General features: G+C 38.9%; 1 protein-coding gene across 2 annotated transcripts in view; it reads left to right on the top strand.

Annotated features, from left to right (window-relative positions):
* Positions 1-19,823, top strand: part of FMN2 (formin 2) — a 399,576-nt gene that overhangs the window by 85,984 nt on the left and 293,769 nt on the right. For both annotated transcript variants that reach the window (XM_024253038.3, XM_054560978.2), the window contains exons 3-4: positions 704-851; positions 10,738-10,793. In XM_024253038.3, the coding sequence (XP_024108806.2) occupies positions 704-851; positions 10,738-10,793 (204 nt within the window). The remainder of the gene's footprint in view (positions 1-703; positions 852-10,737; positions 10,794-19,823) is intronic.

The following is a 19,823-nucleotide window of genomic DNA, read 5'->3' as shown; positions in this document are numbered from 1 at the left end:
AGGCCGTGGAGCAGGCTTCTCTGTGAGATTTGTAGTTTGTCTCCTGGCCCTAGGTATAGTACTAGCTGCTTTCTCATTCTGTCCAGATTCTGTTGGTCTGTAGCTGGCGAGGTCTTTCTTGGCCAGAAGATCCCTATTCAATTCTTTTTTTTTTTTTTTTTCTTGGCAGGTTTATTCACTGTTTGATAGTTTCTCTCCCAGTTTCCAACCTGGACTCCAGATAAGTCAGTTTCCTGGGCCTTTTGTGGTTGAAGGCATGGGAGCTATTATTGTCCTGTGGTGCCCAAGTACAGCCTGTCCTTTGACATTCCCACAAGTATATAAACAATTTTAAAAGGGATATCATATTCAGATGAATTAAAGATGCTAGTTCAGGGAGTTCTCTGATTGACTGTCTGGACTGTCTGGTTTTATAATTCCCTGCAGGGCTACATAGCATCTCTCCCTCCAAAGAAAGAGGCATAGGTTTTACTGTAGAAATGAAGTTGAGGCAAATGTGGTTATAAAGATAAAATGACTGCGTGAAAAAAAATGTGTATCTTAGGAATCTACACTGAATAGTATAAAATGCTGTTTTAATGTTTCATATATGTATGCATATATAAGTAATTTACATAGAAATGATTTTGCAATGTATTAGTCATGGCTTATTTTTTTGTAACTGAATTAATAGCATTTCAACATTTTTTATTTTTAAATATAGCAAGATCAACTTTATACCTGGGCTGCAGTTAGTCAACCCACACACTCGTTGGACTATTCAGAAGGGCAGTTTCCTAGGCGAGTCCCATCCATGGGGCCACCATCCAAACCTCCCGATGAGGAACACAGGCTCGAGGATGCTGAAACAGGTAACCGTTTCCTTTGTCTTCAGAGATAACTGGAAGAGGCAAGATAGAGAGAGATGTTTTATTAAATCTTAGTTTTAAGTAATCTTTTATTTTTAATTGCATGGCATTCAGATATAATCTTTAAAAAATTTTTATTTTGGGGTCTTTTCTCTCTTTGTTCCTTTTGTTGTCTTATTTTGTGTTATTGGCTGGGAAGCATGAGATTAGCCTCAGGTTTATTTGGAGGAGTTCAGCAGGATGATGACCCCAAACCTGGTTTTAAGAAAACACTTTATATTTGTCATACAGAACTGAGAACCATATTTGTTTAACAATGCTTTACGGAATATGGTTGTTTTCTCCTTTTTTTTTCCCCTTCTTCTTCTTTTTTTTTTTTTTTGACAAGGTCTTGCTCCGTCACCCAGGCTAGAGTGCAGTGGAGCATGGCTTACTGCAGTCTCAACTTCCCTGGCTCAAGCGATTCTCCCAACTCAGTCTCCCAAGTAGCTGGGACCCCAGCCATGCACCACCATGTCTGGCTAATTTTTTTGTAGAGCCAGAGTCTCACTCTGTTGCCTAGGCTGATCCAGACTCCTGGGCTCAAGCGATTCTCCTTCCTCGGTCTCCTAAAGTGCTGGAGTTACAGGCATGAGCCACCACACCTGGGATTTTCTTCATTTTGTTGTAATAAATTCCCAACTTCCTCCTGTGGACTGACCAGGCATAAATATTGATTTCTGAAGCATGAGTGAGGAGTAAATAGAAGAGCATCATTGCTATTCATAGATTCCTTCTCCACCAGATTTTCCTAAATGGTAACATAGATATTAGAGTTAAGAATTTTGATTTTTTTTTCTCATTGGCTCATAGAGAGGAAGATAGTCATTAGAAACTTATTTTGCATGCGTAGTAGAAGAGCATAACTTAAAGCATGGAGCTTGGGCTCTGCCAACTTATTAGCTTTGTGATCTTAGGCAAATTTCCTAACAACTGTATTCAGTTTTCTCATCTGTAAAATGGTGATGAGCATAGCATGTACTGCACAGGGCTGTTTTGAGAATTACAGGCATCTATATGAAGCATTAGAATGTAGAACGCAGTGCCTAGCTCCGTGTATTTAATATTATTTATTACAATTATTATCATTGTTTCATGTCATTGCCTTATTCATGAGGTCCCTTTCAACCAACAATGACCAACAATGTAAAAGGTTTTATTCCAGTCCCCCACCCAAAGTTCTGCACTTGCCTCCCATTTTCTTCCCAGTCTCCGGAGGAATGTATTTGCGCCTTTTTTCTTTCCATTGATGCACTGAAATGAGGGCCCACACCTGACCTTGAATCTCCCTTTTGAAATGTCCAGTGCTTTTGAAACACTGCTTGATATTCACTAGGTGGGCTGTACTCCCTGAAATGAACAACAAATGAGAGAGAGGGTGTAGGAAGTGTTGTTCCAGGTAGGACACTGAGTTTATCGTAACACTTAAACAGAGAGCAGTTTCTCAAAGACCAAGGCAGACTTCCTTTAAGCAAAGATCTTCAGAGATCAGAGACCTTTAACATGATAGCACCTGAAAATCAAGCAAGTAAAAGGACTTTTAGTTTTCAAAGGAAAACACACAATTAAAAGTATTGATCCCATTTTCTACACTACTCTATTTATGATAACATTTATTGATACAAAATACTTAGGGGTAGATATAGTTGAATTAATCAATTGCATGGTGAGCCCTTTTAACAGTTGTTTATATCCCGTGTTTTGCATCATTGATTGGGTGATATTTTCATGTTTTCTCTTCCCTACTGTATCATTCTCAACTTTTCTAACTGAAACATTTATATGATATTCTTAAATTTTAGGGAACTTTATAAAACATTATGCAACATTTTATGTTGCTGGTATATATACTGGTGGAGCACTTGACTCGAAGTTAATTGAATGTGATAACCTGAATTTTAGTTTGGTAAAAGGTGATAGTTGGAATTGATACCAGGAAGTTTGTCACCTGGTTTTTGCTTCATGATTTGATGTAGCTTGCAAAATGCCAGAGCAAGTGATTTTTAATGAAATAACTTGTCTCCTTTTTAAAAATGCATTCTTGAAGAGAATGATGGCGGTAAGAAGTAATTTAACTTAGTGACTTATTTTTCTCTAGTTGATCTATTATAAACCCCAATAGCCATAGAGCATTTTTTCATCAGAGTGATCTAATGGGTCTTTCTAAACTTTTTCTGTTGTGACTCCCTGATGTTCATTTGGAAAGACGCTTCCATGAGACAGCCTCATTCCCAGAACCATACCATACTCTCTTCTAATCGGTCAGTTGTAAGAGTGGGAATATCAATATCATAGGTAACCTTTGCCTACAGTCTCATGTTTTACATCAATCACAAAATTTGATAATATAATTATTAATAGTAATGATCTATTTGTAGTTAACTGATAGGTGCACATTCTTCTGTAGTGACACCTTGGTTAAATCTACTGTATATAACACATGACCCCCCTTTTTTTTTTTTACTCTGTCGTCCAGGCTAGAGTGTAATGGCGCAATCTTGGCTCACTGCAACCTCCGCCTCCTGAGTTCAAGTGATTCTCCTGCCTCAGCCTCCTGAGTAGCTGGGATTACATGTGCCCACCACCACGCCAGGCTAATTTTTGTATTTTTAGTAGAGACGGGGTTTCACCATGTTGGCTAAGCTGGTCTCGAATCCCTGACCTCAAGTGATCCGCCCGCCTCTGCCTCCCAAAGTGCTGGGATTACAGGCATGAGCCACCGCGCCCGGCTGACCCCTTTCTATTTTAATTCAAAGTCAAAGAGTTCAATGACATTTTTTGAAGAAGAAGAAGAGGAAGAAAGACTTGCAGGTCTAGCTTAGAAAATTGAGGACTTTTTTTTTTTTTTTGCTTGCTTCGTTCATTGCTTTTTCCAGCTCATTTTTTTGTTGTTGTTTGTTTGTTTTTGGAGTCTCACTCTGTCGCCCAGGCTGGAGTGCAATGGCATGATCTCGGCTCACTGCAACCACCGTCTCCCGGGTTCAAGTGATTTTCCCACCTCAGCCTCCTGAAGGGATGGGATTACAGGCACCCACCATCATGCCCAGCTAATTTTTGTATTTTTGTAGAGACGGGGTTTCACCATGTTGACCCAGCTGGTCTTGAACTCCTGACCTCAGGTGATCCACCCCCCCTTGGCCTCCCAAAGTGCTAGGATTACAGGCGTGAGCCACTGCGCTGGGCCTTTTTTCCAGCTCTTAAAATTGGTTACCTAATTCACATGTCCAGCTAGTTCAGATTTGTGGTACTCTCTCTTCTGCCTTTTTCATGTATCTCACTTTAACTGCATAGGGAGCATCTCACTTTAACTTTTTCTTGATGTCTTCTGTGAAAGATGTTTTTTCCCTCTTTATGGATTGGTGAAGGAACTGCCTCTTCTTTGTATGAATTGGAAGGGCTGAGGCCATGGTGAGGTCTTGGTGCCTCTTCTCACCAGTGAGTTGCAGATTCCTGGCAGTGCTTTGTTCTCATCCTGGCTCCCTCTGCAGTTGGCATTGTCTCCACAGATGGGCCTAAGGTGTTAACATTGACCTTTTGAAGTCTGCAGAACACTCCTGAAGGATAAGACTGGCTGGGAAAAAAGGAAGTCATGTGCTTCCCATGTTGGTGGCATTAAACAAATAAAAAACCCAAACCAGTTGGTGGCAAAAACATTGATACAAAGAAACCCTTTCTATTTATCATTTTCTCTTTATCTTCTCCCTTAGTTTCCCTTGCCTATACACAGCACCCACCCACCCATCCATGGCTGTTTCCCACTCATGGACTCTTTTCTGGAGTCCCATGACATCCTATTCATATCTCTGTCATCTGAATGCTTTATGTATTGAATTTTTCTGTTTATACATATACATGTCTTCCCCATCAGCTTTCAGAATTTCATGATTTTCTGGCACATAGTGTGTACTTAAATATTGGAGTGAATGATGAAAATCTTTTGCTGGAAAAGATCTAAATAAACGTCTACTTAGCACATTAATGAAAGATTTGAGGGAGAGTTTTGTATGGGCTAAAACAGTTCTTGGACCAATTTAGGGGCTCAATACCAAGTTTCAAAGGTCATTCAATAGATTTGAACAACATCAAATAATTAACTTGAGTTTTCAAATTCATGGAGAACCCAGAGCAGGAGCAAGGTGTGTAGATGTGAATAGGGACTTGATCACTGTCATTTCCTCTACGGAAAATCAAATCCCTTACCTTTCTTTGAAAATGTGAATGGCTGAGAGGAAACAGAGAACTGACTTTTTAGAAAGGCAATCATGGCACAGAAAATCCTAGAAGAAAATATATGGAAGAGGATCTGGTAGAAACATGGTAGCTGACTTCCTACTGCAAGGAGTAAAAGAAAAGAAAGAAACAAAGAACCACGGCAGAAGATTTTCATGTGAAAATCCTTTAAAATGCAGTTGTGCACTGGCTGAATACATTGTAATTCACCTTTGTTCCAAAAAAAGATTTGAGCAGCTTATAAATACGTAAAATGTACAAAAGGATCATAAAGGAATATAGATCAAACTAAAAGGAATTTAGGATGGAACAATAAAATGAAGCTGAGAGAAGACAGCCGAGTGAAATGTATCTCATAAAGATCTGCCATTTTTAAAGGTAATTGGAAATTTAGCCCTCAGGTGCAAAGCAGAAAGGGGAATGTGAGTGTCTTCCTCAGTGTCCATGAGATTGAAAACACAGTCACTCAGAGAAGCACAACTAATATCCCAAAGAAGTGTCTCTAATGGTTCCTAAGAGAAGAAATTCTGTGCCGTGCAATGTCAATGCAACTCATTTATTTTCTTTCTTTCTTTTTTTTTTTTTTTTTTTTTTTTGAGACAGGGTTTAACTCTGTCACCCAGGCTGGTGTGTAGCGGCATGATCCCGGCTCACTGTAGCCTTCACCACCCAAGCTCAAGTGATCCTTCCACCTCAGCCTCCCAAAGTGCTGGGATTACAGGTGTGAGCTACCACACCCAGCTAATTTTTAAAATTTTTTGTAGATATGAGGTTTTGTCATGTAGCTCAGGCTGGTGTTGAACTCTGGGCTTAAGTGATCCTCCCACCGTGGCCTCCCAAAGTGCTGGGATTACAGACATGAGCCACCATGCCTGGTCCATTTCTGTGTTTTGTTCAAATGTTTTAACATAAGTTCGGTTGAGATAATGCAGAAGTTCTATAAGGGACCAGGGGAGACTTGGTAGTATTCTCTCTCTCTGAGCCCCTCACTTAATCAAGGAATAAAATGTACTGGAATAGACTGACTGTGTCTCCCAAAAATAATTCTCCATTTTCAACATGTAAAAATATAATACATATATAATATATTATATATATTATATGATTGGCTTATGATTATATTATATATAAATTGAATATATATTATATGTTGAATTAGATAATATATTGAATTGAACATATATATTACATAGTGTGTGCATGCATGTATGTGTATATATATATATATATATACACACTCACGCACATGCCTACATATAGTTTTCATAAAATTGGCCTTCATTTTCTCCTGAGCTAACTAGAGCCTAGGTGTGGCTGTATTTTGTTGACAATGAGAGGCAGAGCTTCAGTACTATTAAATAATCAAATAGGCAGATCATGGAATTGGCCTCATTTAGGAAAATTCAAGTATTTAACCTCACCTTCATTTGTGGAAAGACATGGTATATCAGAATTAAAAACATCTTGCATTTATTAGGCAGCCAATCATAAGTCATGCTATTTAAATGAAGTTGAATGAATTCTGTTTCAGTTAAATTGACTGGATTTGAAACAAACTGGTATATACCATTAAAGAAGCTATAATATAACAATTTTATATAGATGCATTTTATCTTAAAATGTCTAACTGTTTAGAGACTACTTCATTCATTTTTAGAAGGCATATTTTGTATATATATGTTAAAGGGCTGGTTTATTATCCATTCTTAGCAGAGAGGCATATCCTGCTCATTGTCTGTCTTCTCGATATAAATACACAGCTCATCCAAGTATGTTTTGTTTCATGAGTGAAAGGTTTATTTTGTGATGATAAAGAGGTCACTCCTGAAACATATTTGGTACCATAGGGAGTCCAGAATTTTAGATTATGCTCAGAATTTTATAAGGTAACTTTTTAAAATGGAATATTTAACTTTCTTTTAAGGAATGTTCTTTTCCCTCTCTGCTTCTGCTTCATAATGATTTTTTTAATTTTTATTTTTTGAGACTGAGTCTCGCTCTGTCGCCCAGGCTGGAGTGCGGTGGCGCCCTCTCAGCTCACTGCAACCTCCGCCTCCCGGGTTCAAGCGATTCTCCTGCGTCAGCCTCCCGAGTAGCTGGAACTACAGGTGCCCACTACCAGGCCGGCTAATTTTTGTATTTTTAGTAGAGACGGGGTTTCACCATATTGGCCTGACCTTGTGATCTGCCCGCCTCGGCCTCCCAAAGCGCTAGGATTACAGATGTGAGCCACCGCGCCCAGCCTGATTTTTTTTTTTTTTAAAGAATATTCTGGTTTCTTAATTGTAAGGATGGGTGAAGGAGGTGGCCATTTTAAATGTACCCTTGAGAGCTCTGTCACCCGGTTACTCTTTGAAAATAATAACCATTCTAGTGATGAATATTTGATGGAGATGATCAGTCTGTCCTAGAGCTGGGTTTAAGGCAATTCCTGAAAGTGCCCTGGATCCTGGGAGGAGGAGACTGTTGGGAACGTGGGAGTCGGGAGTTCCGGGAGTGATCACTTTCGTTTAGGGAGCTCTATGAAAGTTGGAACTAAGCTGATATCTCAGATGCACCTATCTAGTGACTCCATTCTTCAGCCATTACTGGTACATCAATTTCTCTCTGCTCCCTAAAGGACACTTTCGCCATTTTTCATGCTTCCCTTTACTTTCTCCCTCCTATACCTTTCTCCTTCTATTTCCCTTTCTTTTATTCTGTATTGTTTTCTTTTTCCTTATCATGTATTTTTTTCTCCTCTCCCAGTGGTTCTCATTTATTTTCACTTTATTTTTCAGTAAAGTTATTCTGTACATCTCTTTCATCTTAAAATCTTGACCCTCTAGAACTCCTATTTTCCAGCTTATGATTTTGAAGACAGCATTTCAACCTACAAATTTCTCTTTTATGTTTTAACACACAAATTCAAACAAATAAAAACTATAGTGAAAGGGATGGGGTTGGGAGAATGAATTCAGTTCAGGTAGCCATTGAATTAGAGAGAAGCTGAAAGTTTGGGTGTAGGTGTGCAGAATATTTTGCTGATGCATCTTTCTAATGTGGTTTTCTAAGTACGTTTTTCTGATAAACTGCACTTGTTCTTTACTATCAGAGCCCAGAAGTTTACTTTTTGGGTCCAGTTATCGGGTCAAGGACTACAGAACAAAGCTAGAAAGCATTTTATGCATTTCTAATGTAAAGAACTCTTTGTGTACCACCAGGAGATCGTGGCACGATCTAAATAGAAGAGGAAGAGAGAATTTTCCCCACTGGTACAAAGCCAAGACTTGTCTTGAGTCTATTGTGTTTGGGAGGATTTGGAAGTGACGAAAAACAATAGAAAATGAGAGCGTTCTGGAGTTTGGATTTGCTTTAATATTAACTGTTAACTAGCTTTGCTGTTAAAGATCTTTATTAAAATTTGGCTAACTCTGGTGTTAAGTTCAGAGTAGAGATTTGTCAATATAAGAGAAAAGAATCCCTTTTTGATTAGCTCAATGATATGCTATATTTATCTGGGAAAATGGTTGTATTTTAAGGCCAATTGTTTATTGCCACTGTGACACTTATTGGTAAGTGACTGAATCATGCTATTCTCAATGATTTTTGTTTTAAAATATACACTCCTAGCTGAGATTCAGAAAATAGTTAAAGGCAAGGCAATATCTATATTGTCTCTTATAAAATCCTTACTCTCTCTTTCTCTGCCCAGGATACCCCACTTTTCCTGGTGGAACCCACTTTCATGTTCTCATCATTGTTTTGATCTTTCATTTATTCTTTCATTCACTCCTACAATTACTCAACAAATATTTTAAGCACCTACTAAGTGCCAGGCACTATTTGGATGTGGGGGACAAAACAAGAGGAAAAACGGACAAAAATTCTTGCTTTTACAGGGTTTATATTCTAGTGGAATGAGAGGTATAAATAAGTAGGCAACCAAATGCATTATGGAGTATATGGTGTGATGATCCAGGTTATGAAGAAAGTAAGGGTGAGCATGTGGTGAGTGCCAAGGAGTGGGTGGGGTCGCTGCTTTAGCAAAGCCCCGAAGGAAGCAGCCACGGAATGGGGCTTGCAGATTTTGGGAAGAAGAGTGAGTGCAGTGCTCTGGGCAGAGGCAGTAGCCACTGTGGCTTTGGTGGCCCTATGGAAGAAGCATGACTGGTGTGTTACAAGACAAGCAAGCTGGCCAGGGTGGCTGGCCTGGTGAGCAAGTTGGGACAGATGGAGGTGGGTAGAGAGGCTGGGGAGTAACAGTAGTTGAAACCAGGCCTTGTGGGTCCCTGTGGAGACAGATTCTCATCTGAGTGAAATGAAAACTTTCAATGTAGCTTAACAGTATGTTATGCTGTTTAAATACTAAATGCCTTTTATTTTTCTGTAGCATTGTCACATATATCAGCTACCATGTGGCTAAATTGGAAATGTCAAAATGACCATAAAGAGTGACTGCTGGCCGGGCGCGGTGGCTCTCGCCTGTAATCCCAGCACTTTGGGAGGCCAAGGCGGGTGGATCACGAGGTCAAGAGTTTGAGACCAGCCTGGCCAACATGTCTCTACTAAAAAAATATAAAAATTAGCTGGGTGTGGTGGTGGGTGCCTGTAATCCCAGCTATTCGGGAGGCTGAGACAGGAGAATTGTTTGAACCCGGGAGGTGGAGGCTGCAGTGAGCCAAGATTGCGCCGTTGCACTCCAGCCTGGGTGAAAGAGCGAAACTCCATCTCAAAAAAAAAAAAAAAAAAAAAAAAGAAAAAAAAAACAAAAACAGTGACTGCTGTACCTTGTGTCCAGGGTCTGGTCTGCATGCCAGTCAGGGGTGCAACGTGACAGTCAGGAGATATAAACTCTCGTCTTCACCTTGCCAACAACCACTTGCATTATGGGCTTTGAATTTCTCATCTGAAAGGTGCAGAGGATGGATGAGATTAGTGGTTTTTCAGGCTCTGATTCATGGAGCACGAGGAATTCCTTGAAGGCCCTTTTATTTTTAAATTTGCACAAAAGCTTCACTTCGAAGAAAGTGCCCTCTCGCTTAAGAAAAAAAATCCCTGACTTGGTTATGCCTTAGGTTTTTTCAGCATGATGAATTTGCAGTCTCATAGTATCTCAGATGACATGAGGACTAAAAGAGAAAAACCGCTTCAGAATCCCTTCTTACTCAGTGTCTCTTGGTGGCAGTGTTCATTATCTCTCGTTGAAATCAAGGGGCAATTTGACAACAGTTAGACGAGGCTTTTGAGCTCCCATCCTTCAGCCTTGGTGAGGTGGCTTCTATCGTGAGACAGACTTCAGCTAAGTGAATAATATAATCTGTGAAAGTCTTAGAAGGACTTTGTGGCACGATTTAGAAACTAGCAATTGAGACAAATAAGGATAGTTGATATATAGAGAAGGGCATAGGAATATCCCAATTTTTAAAAATGACATGAGCATTCTCATTGTATGTATTATATATACTGAAAAGTAGTCATATCCTAAGAACCCAGTTATATAATTGGAAGAGAGACTGAGACTGGATATTTTTGGTACTTATGGTTAATGATATATTTTAGTGAAAGTTTTATTTTCTGATTGAAGAAATAGGAAAATTGTCCTTTAAGATACTGACTGTCTGCTTCCTTTCCAATCTAGGATCTCAATCTGCTGTTTCAGAAACTCCCAAAAAACGCTCGGATGCTGTCCAGAAGGTAAGATGATCTTATTAGGATGTCAGATTCCCATCTGTCTTATTTGTCTTAAGATTGTGACAGACTCTGTGATTTATCTTTCCATCTGCCCGGCTGGCTAGGATGCCCTTGTTTTCCCTAAGCCTGCAGCAGAATCCAGTCAGGCAGAAGGGGATGTTTTCTTCCATTTATTTTTTGCATAGAAAATCAGCCTTGAAGTGGAACTGAGTACAAGATTTTCAGAAGCTTTTTTATTCTATATCCAGCCAAAGAGTTGGGCCCAATAACAGCTGGCTCCAGCAGGAAACGGTGGCCACTCCAGGGAGAAGTCTGTGAAATGTGCCTGCTCAAATAGTCCCATGGCTATGATCTTTAAATAAAAAAATCTGTCAGAGCTTTGCTAAAGTCAAATAAGATTCTTATTACTTTGGTGGATGTTAAAAAAAAAATCTGTCAGAGCTTTGCTAAAGTCAAATAAGATTCTTATTACTTTGGTGGATGAAACATTCATTTGTATCTGTTTAATTTCCACAGAAACTTTTTTTTTTCTGTTACTGTATTAGTCCGTTTTCACGCTGCTGATAAGGGTGTACCCGAGAATAGGCAATTTACAAAAGAAAGAGGCTTATTGGACTTACACTTCCACATGGCTGGGGAGGCCTCACAAGTTCATGGCAGAAGGCAAGGAGAAGCAAATCACATCTTACGTGGGTGGCAGAAGGCAAAAAAGAGCTCGTGCAGAGAAACTCCCATTTTTAAAACCATTAGATCTCGTGAGACCCATTCACTATCATGAGAAGAGCATGGGAAAGAGCAGCCCCCATGATTCAGTCATCTCCCACCAGGTCCCTCCCACAACATGTGGGAATTATGGGAGCTACAGGATGAGATTTGGGTGGGGACACAGAGCCAAACCATATCAGTTACCAAAGAAGCCAAATTTTGTCGGGTTTTTTTTTCTTATGCTAAAATGGATTTCTTATTAAAAAAAAACTGCAAGAAAGGAAACGTAATTGTGGATAGCAATTGCTCTTTTGGATATAAAACTATTGCTTACAAACCAATTTACATTTTCACCCAACTATGCTTTTCTCAGTAACTTAGTATTAGAAATGAACAGTAAAAAGATGTGTTCTGTTCTGTTGGTGGTCTAGGAGAAAATGAGGAGACACATACTTGGGTCTTACGCCCGGATCTATTTCTTATTAGTGTGATGACAACAAGCTGAGATTACCTGGGACATAGGGTTCTTCTCTGTAAAATTAAATTATTGCTGATCTCTGAGAACTCATCAAATAAAGTAACTTCCCTTTAGAAAAGAATCCCTGTGTTATACATGAAAGTTGTGCTCCCCCTGGAGGAGAAATTGGGATATAACATTGGTTGAAAACAGCACCTGGGTGCTTTTCAAAAATGCAGCTAGATTAGCTATCCTTAAGGACAGTTCATTGAAAAAGCAAGTTTTTCCAACTTATTGTTATGGGAGCAGAGGGCTACATCAACTTGGTGGCACTTGGAGAGGCATGGTGGGCTCAACTGATGGTTCCTTAATTATCTGCAATGATTAGCCCACAGCGAATAAGATTAAAGAAAGATAAAAAGGTAAAAAGAAATAGTAAAGTCAGCAGTTATTAAGAAAAATAGTACCCTCAAATCTTCCCTCACTTTTTAAGCCTTTTTTTGGTGTGGAAAGCATGGCTAAATTGTGATTTAAAGGAATACATTAAGTTTTTCTAAATTCTTATGTCCAGGATGTATATGAATCAATTGTTACATATGATAATGTCAAAGAGAACCTGAACAGGAAGTATTTGATAATATCAACAATGATAAAACATGTCCAACATTGCTTTGTATATTATGCTATTTCAAGTTGTATATTCATGTGTGTAACATTATAGAGTGTTTTTCCTGAGTGATGGACCATGGTAAAATATATTGCAATAAGCAGAAAACCTAATGGAGTAGGTTATTTAAAAACACTTGATTTTACAACTTGAAGACTCAAGGGTGAAATAGACTGAATAAATGTTACATCTGATCCTTGTTGACAGTGAAGTGTCTGGAAGTCAGGAAAATTAATTGAGAGGTAAAAATATTTGGAAGCAATCGATTTTAAGCACCCAACAATGACATCACTTACTTTTGGAATCATTAACTCTTTGTCATACATTTATTTTATGGGCTGATTCTTAGATGATATGGATATGTTTCATGACAGCCTAAAGTAACTGGCCATAAAGGGGATACAGAAAAGTCAAATTAATTGTCAACTTACTGTATACCTGTTCTTTTACTCTATTACCTTAAGAAATCCTCACAATAATCCTTTAAAGTAACTATTATAATGCGTATTTAACTGCTAAAGAAAATGATTATATGAGGTAAAAGTAACTTGCATAAGATCACAAACTTGATAAAGGGTAGGCCCACTATTTGAGTATAGATCTGTTTGATTTTATACTTATACTATGATAAAAATTATACTTTTACATGGGTAATCACCCTGTGCCAAAATCATCAGATGAATGAGATGAGATTCTAAATTTATTTTATTATATTTAAACTATACCATGTATGAGTCAGATGTCAAGACACATTATAGAGGCAAATAGGTATATTAGTTCACTTATACGTTTTGAAGTTTTACTAGAACTTTGATGTGCTAAGTTGTGTTAATTTTACTAACTTCAGTGCTTTGTTACGTAAAAAAAATTATTTTTCGTGGAAAGTCCTTGCTTTTTCCTTCTTAGTCACTAGATGGCAGTTCTGTATCTCTAAATGCAGATGGAAATGAGAGGTTTGAAGGCAGTTTTCTCAGTATGAATGATGAACCTAAGAGATTTTTTTGGTCCATCCAGTGTTGCCTGCGTTCTTCTGTGGTCGTAATGCGAGATCCCCAGGACTGCTTAGTCAGAGGCTTGCAGCTGAGTTGGAAAGCATCCTCTCTAAGTTATTCTTCAGATGTGTGTTCAGACACCTGTTCTCTCAATCTGAGCACACTGGAATTTATTGAATGAGTTTTGACTTTTACTCTTTCTGTAGTTAATAATTCTGAGAGCTCAATATCCCTAGAAAAAACACATGACTCATAAAGCCTTTCCTCAAATCACAGGAGTAGAAGGCTGTGGTGTTGCCAGAGAGTCTGATGCTTAAAGCAAATACAGCTGGCACTCAAGTGAAAAGAACAGACTGTAGCTACTCCTTGAATGCTTTTATTGATGACCCTGTGGAATTAGGTTTTCAAATAAAATTACATTCTTTAGACCTCACTGATTATTTTAATTTCAAGTAATATGCTCTGAAAATCTGCTCTATCTGAAGAATTATGTCATAAAACTCAAACACGACTGTTTTTTGATTCTGTTTATTTAAATCTTTTGGTATTTGAAATATTTAAACTGTAAAGCCTTTTACACTCTATAGTATATAATAGCTTAGTGTCAATTATTTTACCTAAATATTTGCTTCTAAGTTAAAGATTGGTGTATGGTAACATGCTTCACCTGGTAGCCACCTAGTTTCTAACTTTTTGCTTTTGAAATTATATATACAATTTTTGTTTCAAAGCATTTTTCTAAAACTCTTGATAACTTTCTAATGTAAATGGACTAGTTGGAAAGGAAATAGAATAACATTTTGATTTTTAAAAACTCTAGCTTTGTGTAAGAATTGAAAATAACAGGCAATTGAAAGTCAGGTCTTTGCACGTTATAATATTTATCATTTATCAATAGTCACATCTATTACAAAGTGCTAGATAATAAAAAGGAATTATACGATATCAGCACTGTCTTCCCCCATATGTTGTATGGTCTATATGCAAATAAATTCTCAAGTGTCAGAAAAACGCTTTGCTCTGATCAGCCCTGCCGAGTCCCCTCATTGCCCAATCTAACTGCAAATTTATTTGAAGAAGTAAATTTTTTTTATTGGATCTCCTTAAAGTATCTGTTATAGTATTCTTTATGCAATGGCCACTCAGTTCCATTAGTTTCGGAAATAATTTAGGAACAAGTCTAGGAAACAGATGGAGTAATGTGGAGTAGCCTTGTGGATGGTCTTGGTTACTCAGAGGCAAAGTTTGAAGAGCAAAAGAAGCATTGGTCCGATCAAAAGAAAGTAGTGGAGTGAAAGTAATTCTGAAGAAATAATGCTGGAGACTTAATAAAACAAGCCATTTGAATTGGGGTGGAATGTCTTAGACATATAGAAGGGTCTAAAGAAACATTGTTGAGTGTGAGGTCTTTCTCAACTCCAAGGCAAAAGGTAATATGAATTTGCAAAGTAATTGGAAACCAACAAAACAATAACCCACAAGACAAGTAAATAACTAAAATAAGGCGGAGTAAGAAACACAAGTCTTAAAGGAGAGAGAAAGAGAGATACTTGGGTCTGAAACCATGAGTTAGTCATCCTTGAAGTCTTCCTCAGTGTCTAATCATTCTTAGGTCCTCAATAAATAGTTTAACCAATAAATACTCTGACCGAATGAGTCTGGGAAGGGGCAAGGGAGAGGTGGTTAGGAAGGGAAGAGAAGACAGGATACCCTTAGGGCAGTGCTGACATTGAAGATAGGTAACATTTTGAAAGGTATTTACCATACTATGTTAAGAGAAAGAAAGGCATTTTTTTTTTTTTTTTTGGTGCGGGAATAATTTTTATTCTGTAGAAACTCCAAGGAGCTCAGAGAAAAATATAGACGTTTTAGCTTAGAAATAATCATAAAAGAAACTCTTCTATGAGTTTTAAGAACAAAAACCAGCTAACATCTGGAAAGTAGTTAGAACTTGAGAATGTGAAGAAATAATTGGATGTCACAGATTGTTTTTGTTTTTCCTTGGGGTGGTCAGGCTTGGAGGTGAAATGAAGTAATATCTTTGCTCTATTGAGTTTTAGATGGTGTAAAACTAGTTTGCACTATGCAACATTATTAATGGCCTGTGGAGAAAGGCAAACAGTCCAAGCAGCTAATCCAATGGGGGTCGTGGAGCTGATAAAAGTTCTTTGCTTATAAAGGAGGCTTGTCTTTTATTGAACATCTGCTGACCTACGGTGTGCAAGGTATTTGCGGTACATATTGAAGGAAATATGAAGAATTATAGGACAAAATCTTGGGTATTAAGAAGCAGACAGTTAGAAGAACATACCTCTTTCACGTACATGAAATGATCTGTGAGATGCAATGTAATTCTGCCAAGATCAACTTAACAAAAAGGGTGAAGTTTGTTGAGAGACTACAATTAAGGGCAATTTCTTAGGAAGGGTGAAATTTAGATCAAATCGTTATTTTTGGATAGATGGAGGGAAGAAGAGTGAGTATTTCAGATCAGAGAAGATAGTAAAGGTAGAAAATTGGAAGTGAACACGGCATTGGGTGTGGGGCCAGGGAGAAGCACAATAGTCCAGGTGACCTGAGAGGCAGCTCAACTGGCAGCTGCCCTGGAGACTCGGTTTTGCTTTCCTCCTCCCGGGCCTCCTTGGCCTGCAGCTTGACAGCGCCTTAACCCAGAGCCCAGTCTTATCTGGATTACTGCAATATTCTCCCTATGGGTCTCTCTGCTTCCAGTCTTAACCCTTCTAATCTCTCCTCCACAATGCCTCCAGAGTTATCTTTCTAAAATCCACATTTGCTAATGTCTGATATCTGCTTAGACTCATCCAGTGACTGCTCATAGCATTTGAGAAAATGTTCAGACTCCTGAGTTTGACACACGGGGTTTTCCCTTGCCATCCTCAGTCTTCAGCGTTATCACTCACTATTTCCCGTATGATTGGCTGGCCTGTTCCAACCCTAAAAAATACACTAGTTTTTTTTGTTTTGTTTTGTTTTTGTTTGTTTTTTGTTGTTGTTGTTTTTAATCTTTAGGATCCTTCATATCTGTCTTATACATATGTTTCTTCTGCACTCCTATTCCCTTTTTAAAAATCTTCTATTTTTTAATCTAAATTTGTCTAAACTTGACTTTGTTCTAGACACTGGACTTGAGAAGACTCAGTCTAGGGTGCATTTCGGGAGTGGTAGAACATTTGCTTATATTCATACCATAGTGGTTGAGGATCTGGGCTTTGGACCAGTTTTCCTGGGCACAAATCCCAGTTATTCCACTTTTAACTGGGGAACTGTCAAAGATAAACAAAGTCAGACATTAGTTAAAATGGTAAGGACAGATTTTATATCAGTGGCAACTATTGCGCTAGGGAAGAGTCCAGCGTGAACTAAACTCAACTTTGATTTGTACAGAGGTGACCAAGCATTTTAAAGGGAGAATAAAGAAATAGGGAGAAGGGTGAGTGGAGGCTCAGGAGACTCAGAAGTGAAAAACTGCAAAGGGTTCATTAGTGTAAATGAGATTAGGCCAGCTGTGTCTGCTAACTGGCAGTTATAAGAAGTTAGGAGTCTGTCCTCCGCCAGAGACTGGGAAAGAGGCCCTATCCTCAGGTGAAGGCTGAAACAATCAGTAAGTTTTTTTGGCAGCCTTGAGTTTTCTTAGGCAGTAATTTAAAGAGTGGTAGGATTATCTTTGGGATGCAGCCTTTAGCTGTTAGAAACTATGTTAATGTTTGCTCAAGTCTTTACAGGCCAAGGGTTAAGACCTAGTTGAGAAGAGGGCTCAGAGGAGCCTGGCTAGAGCTTGATCAAGGAGAGAATCTTTGTCAGAATTTAGGAATAGCATTTTACTCTGTGTGCCTTAGTTTTCTCATCTATAAAGTGGGTATAATAAGAATTCCTATCTCTACTTTTTTTTGTGAGTTTTAAATATACTTATGTAAAATGCTTTGGAGGAGTTCCTGGCACTCAAAATGTTAGCTCTTTATCATTATTGTTGTTGTAGTTGAGCAATACTCTGGTTTTGAAAGTTGCTTTCATTGCATAGGTGGTCCTCATTATTCTTGGATTGGCATGTATTTGCGAACTCACCTACTTGCTAAAATTTATTTGGAGCCCCCAAATCATATTCATATGGTGCTTTCATGGCCAATCGCAAACACGCTCCAAGTGGCGAGAAATTTGAGTTGCTTGAACATGCACTTTCCCAGCTGATGTTGAATGAGGTGAAGCTCTGCTTTCTTCTTTCAGCTCTCATTCTGTAAATAAGAGTATTTTTGTGGCTGTGTTTTCACGTTTTTGTGCTTTTTCTTGTTGGTTTTACTGTTCGAAATTGCCTCCAAGCGTAGAGCTGCCGTGTTGTCTAATGTCCCTACGTGCAAGAAGGCTGTGATGTGCCTTGTGGTGAAAACACATGTCAGATAAGCTTTGTTCAGGCTTGAGTGATGCTGCTGTTGGCCATAGTAAATCAGCAATATATATTAAATAAGGTGTCTTTCAGCAGGAACACACATTTAAAAAAGGTAATACATTGATTGGTTGACAAAAATGTGACCAGGGGCTTGCAGGAATCTAAACCTGTATTTTTTTCTAGAAGCAATATTTCAGTATTCACTAATTTGATGTTCACAAAGCCTTTACAGGACAAAACTACTGTGAATAACAAGAATTGACTGTATCTTTTTAAATTCTCATAATAAGGCTGGGTGTGGTAGCTCACACCTGAAATTCTAGCACTTTGGGAGGCTGAGGTGGGAGGATCACTTGAGCCTAGGAGTTTGAGACTAGCACTGGCAACATAGGGAGACCCTGTCTCTACCAATAATAATGATAAAAATAGCTGGCCATGGTGACATGAGCTACTTGGGACGCTGAGACAAGAGGATCACCTGAGCCCAGGAGGTCAAGGCTGCAGTGAACTACGATTGTGCCACTGCGCTCCAGCTGGTACAACAGAATGAGACCCTGTCTTGAAAAAAACAAAACAAGACAAAACAAAAACCCAACATTCTCACAATACCCTTTTGCAGTAGGCAGAGTGAGTGATGGGGTCTCCACATTTTATGGGCCATTCAAGGTCTTATGAGCCTAATTGAGGATTTAAAACGTTTTATGCTCAGTAGTCAGGAGCCATGAGTTTTTGAGGAATGAGCAAGGAAGTTTAAGGAACAATTACCTGGCAAGGGAATGTAGAAATGATAGGAAGAGGGAGAGTGGAGCCAGTTAGGACCAGCTATTAAACTCTCAAAGTAATTCCATTACTTCTCGACTAAGGTGCTGATGTGATACAGGAAAAGTAGCAACCAAGAATTGAAATGATGGATTTGGTAACCATGTCTAGGGTATAAATTAGGCTGTGTGGTTTGCAGACTATCAGTATCAACTGGGAACTGGTTAGATATGCAGATTCTCAGGCCCTACCCAGACCTACTGAACTGGAAACTGTGGAGGTGGGGCCCAGCAATCTGTGTGTGTTTTTTGGTTTGTTTGTTTTTGTTTTTGTTTTGATACAGAGTTTTGCTCTTGTTGCCCAGGCTGGAGTACAATGGCATGATCTCGGCTCACTGCAACTTCCGCCTCCCAGGTTCAAGCAATTCTCTTTCCTCAGCCTCCCTAGTAGCTGGGATTACAGGCGCCTGCCACCATGCCCAGCTAATTTTTTGTATTTTTAGTAGAGACGATATTTTGCTATGTTGGCCAGGCTGGTCTCAAACTCTTGACCTCAGGCGAACCACCAGCCTCAACCTCCCAAATAATCTGTGTTTTAACAAGCCCTCTAGGTGATTCTGGTGCACACTGAGTTTAAGAGACAATGAATTAGAGAAATGATCGAAAGATGTTCCCAAGCCTAGGTAAACTACAGGACAGGCAAAGGAATATTTTGTTGGAGGATAAGGTGCTTGATATTATGAAACATACATTTGGTCTTAATTGCCATCTCCTGGCATACAACTCTAAAATCCTTGGAATCTTCAAAGTGGTTAAGTGTCTTTTTATATGCTACTGTTTGTTGTCTGGTAACTTCAGGATAGGGCTGGTCCATAGAAAGACCAAGGCCTAGTAAGAGGGTTGGGACTTTCTGCCCCACCCCCCAGCCTTGGGAACTGGGAGGGGCTGAAGGTTAAGTTGGTCACCAATGCGCAGTGATGTATTCAATTGCACCTTCATCATGAAACCTCCATTAAAACCCCCAAAATGGATGGGGTTTGGAGAGCTTCCAG

This window comes from Pongo abelii, chromosome 1 (assembly GCF_028885655.2).
Source record: "Pongo abelii isolate AG06213 chromosome 1, NHGRI_mPonAbe1-v2.0_pri, whole genome shotgun sequence".
Classification (NCBI taxonomy): Eukaryota; Metazoa; Chordata; class Mammalia; order Primates; family Hominidae; genus Pongo; species Pongo abelii.
Note: the sequence above shows the minus strand (reverse complement) of the source record. Positions and strands in the feature narration are given on the sequence as shown.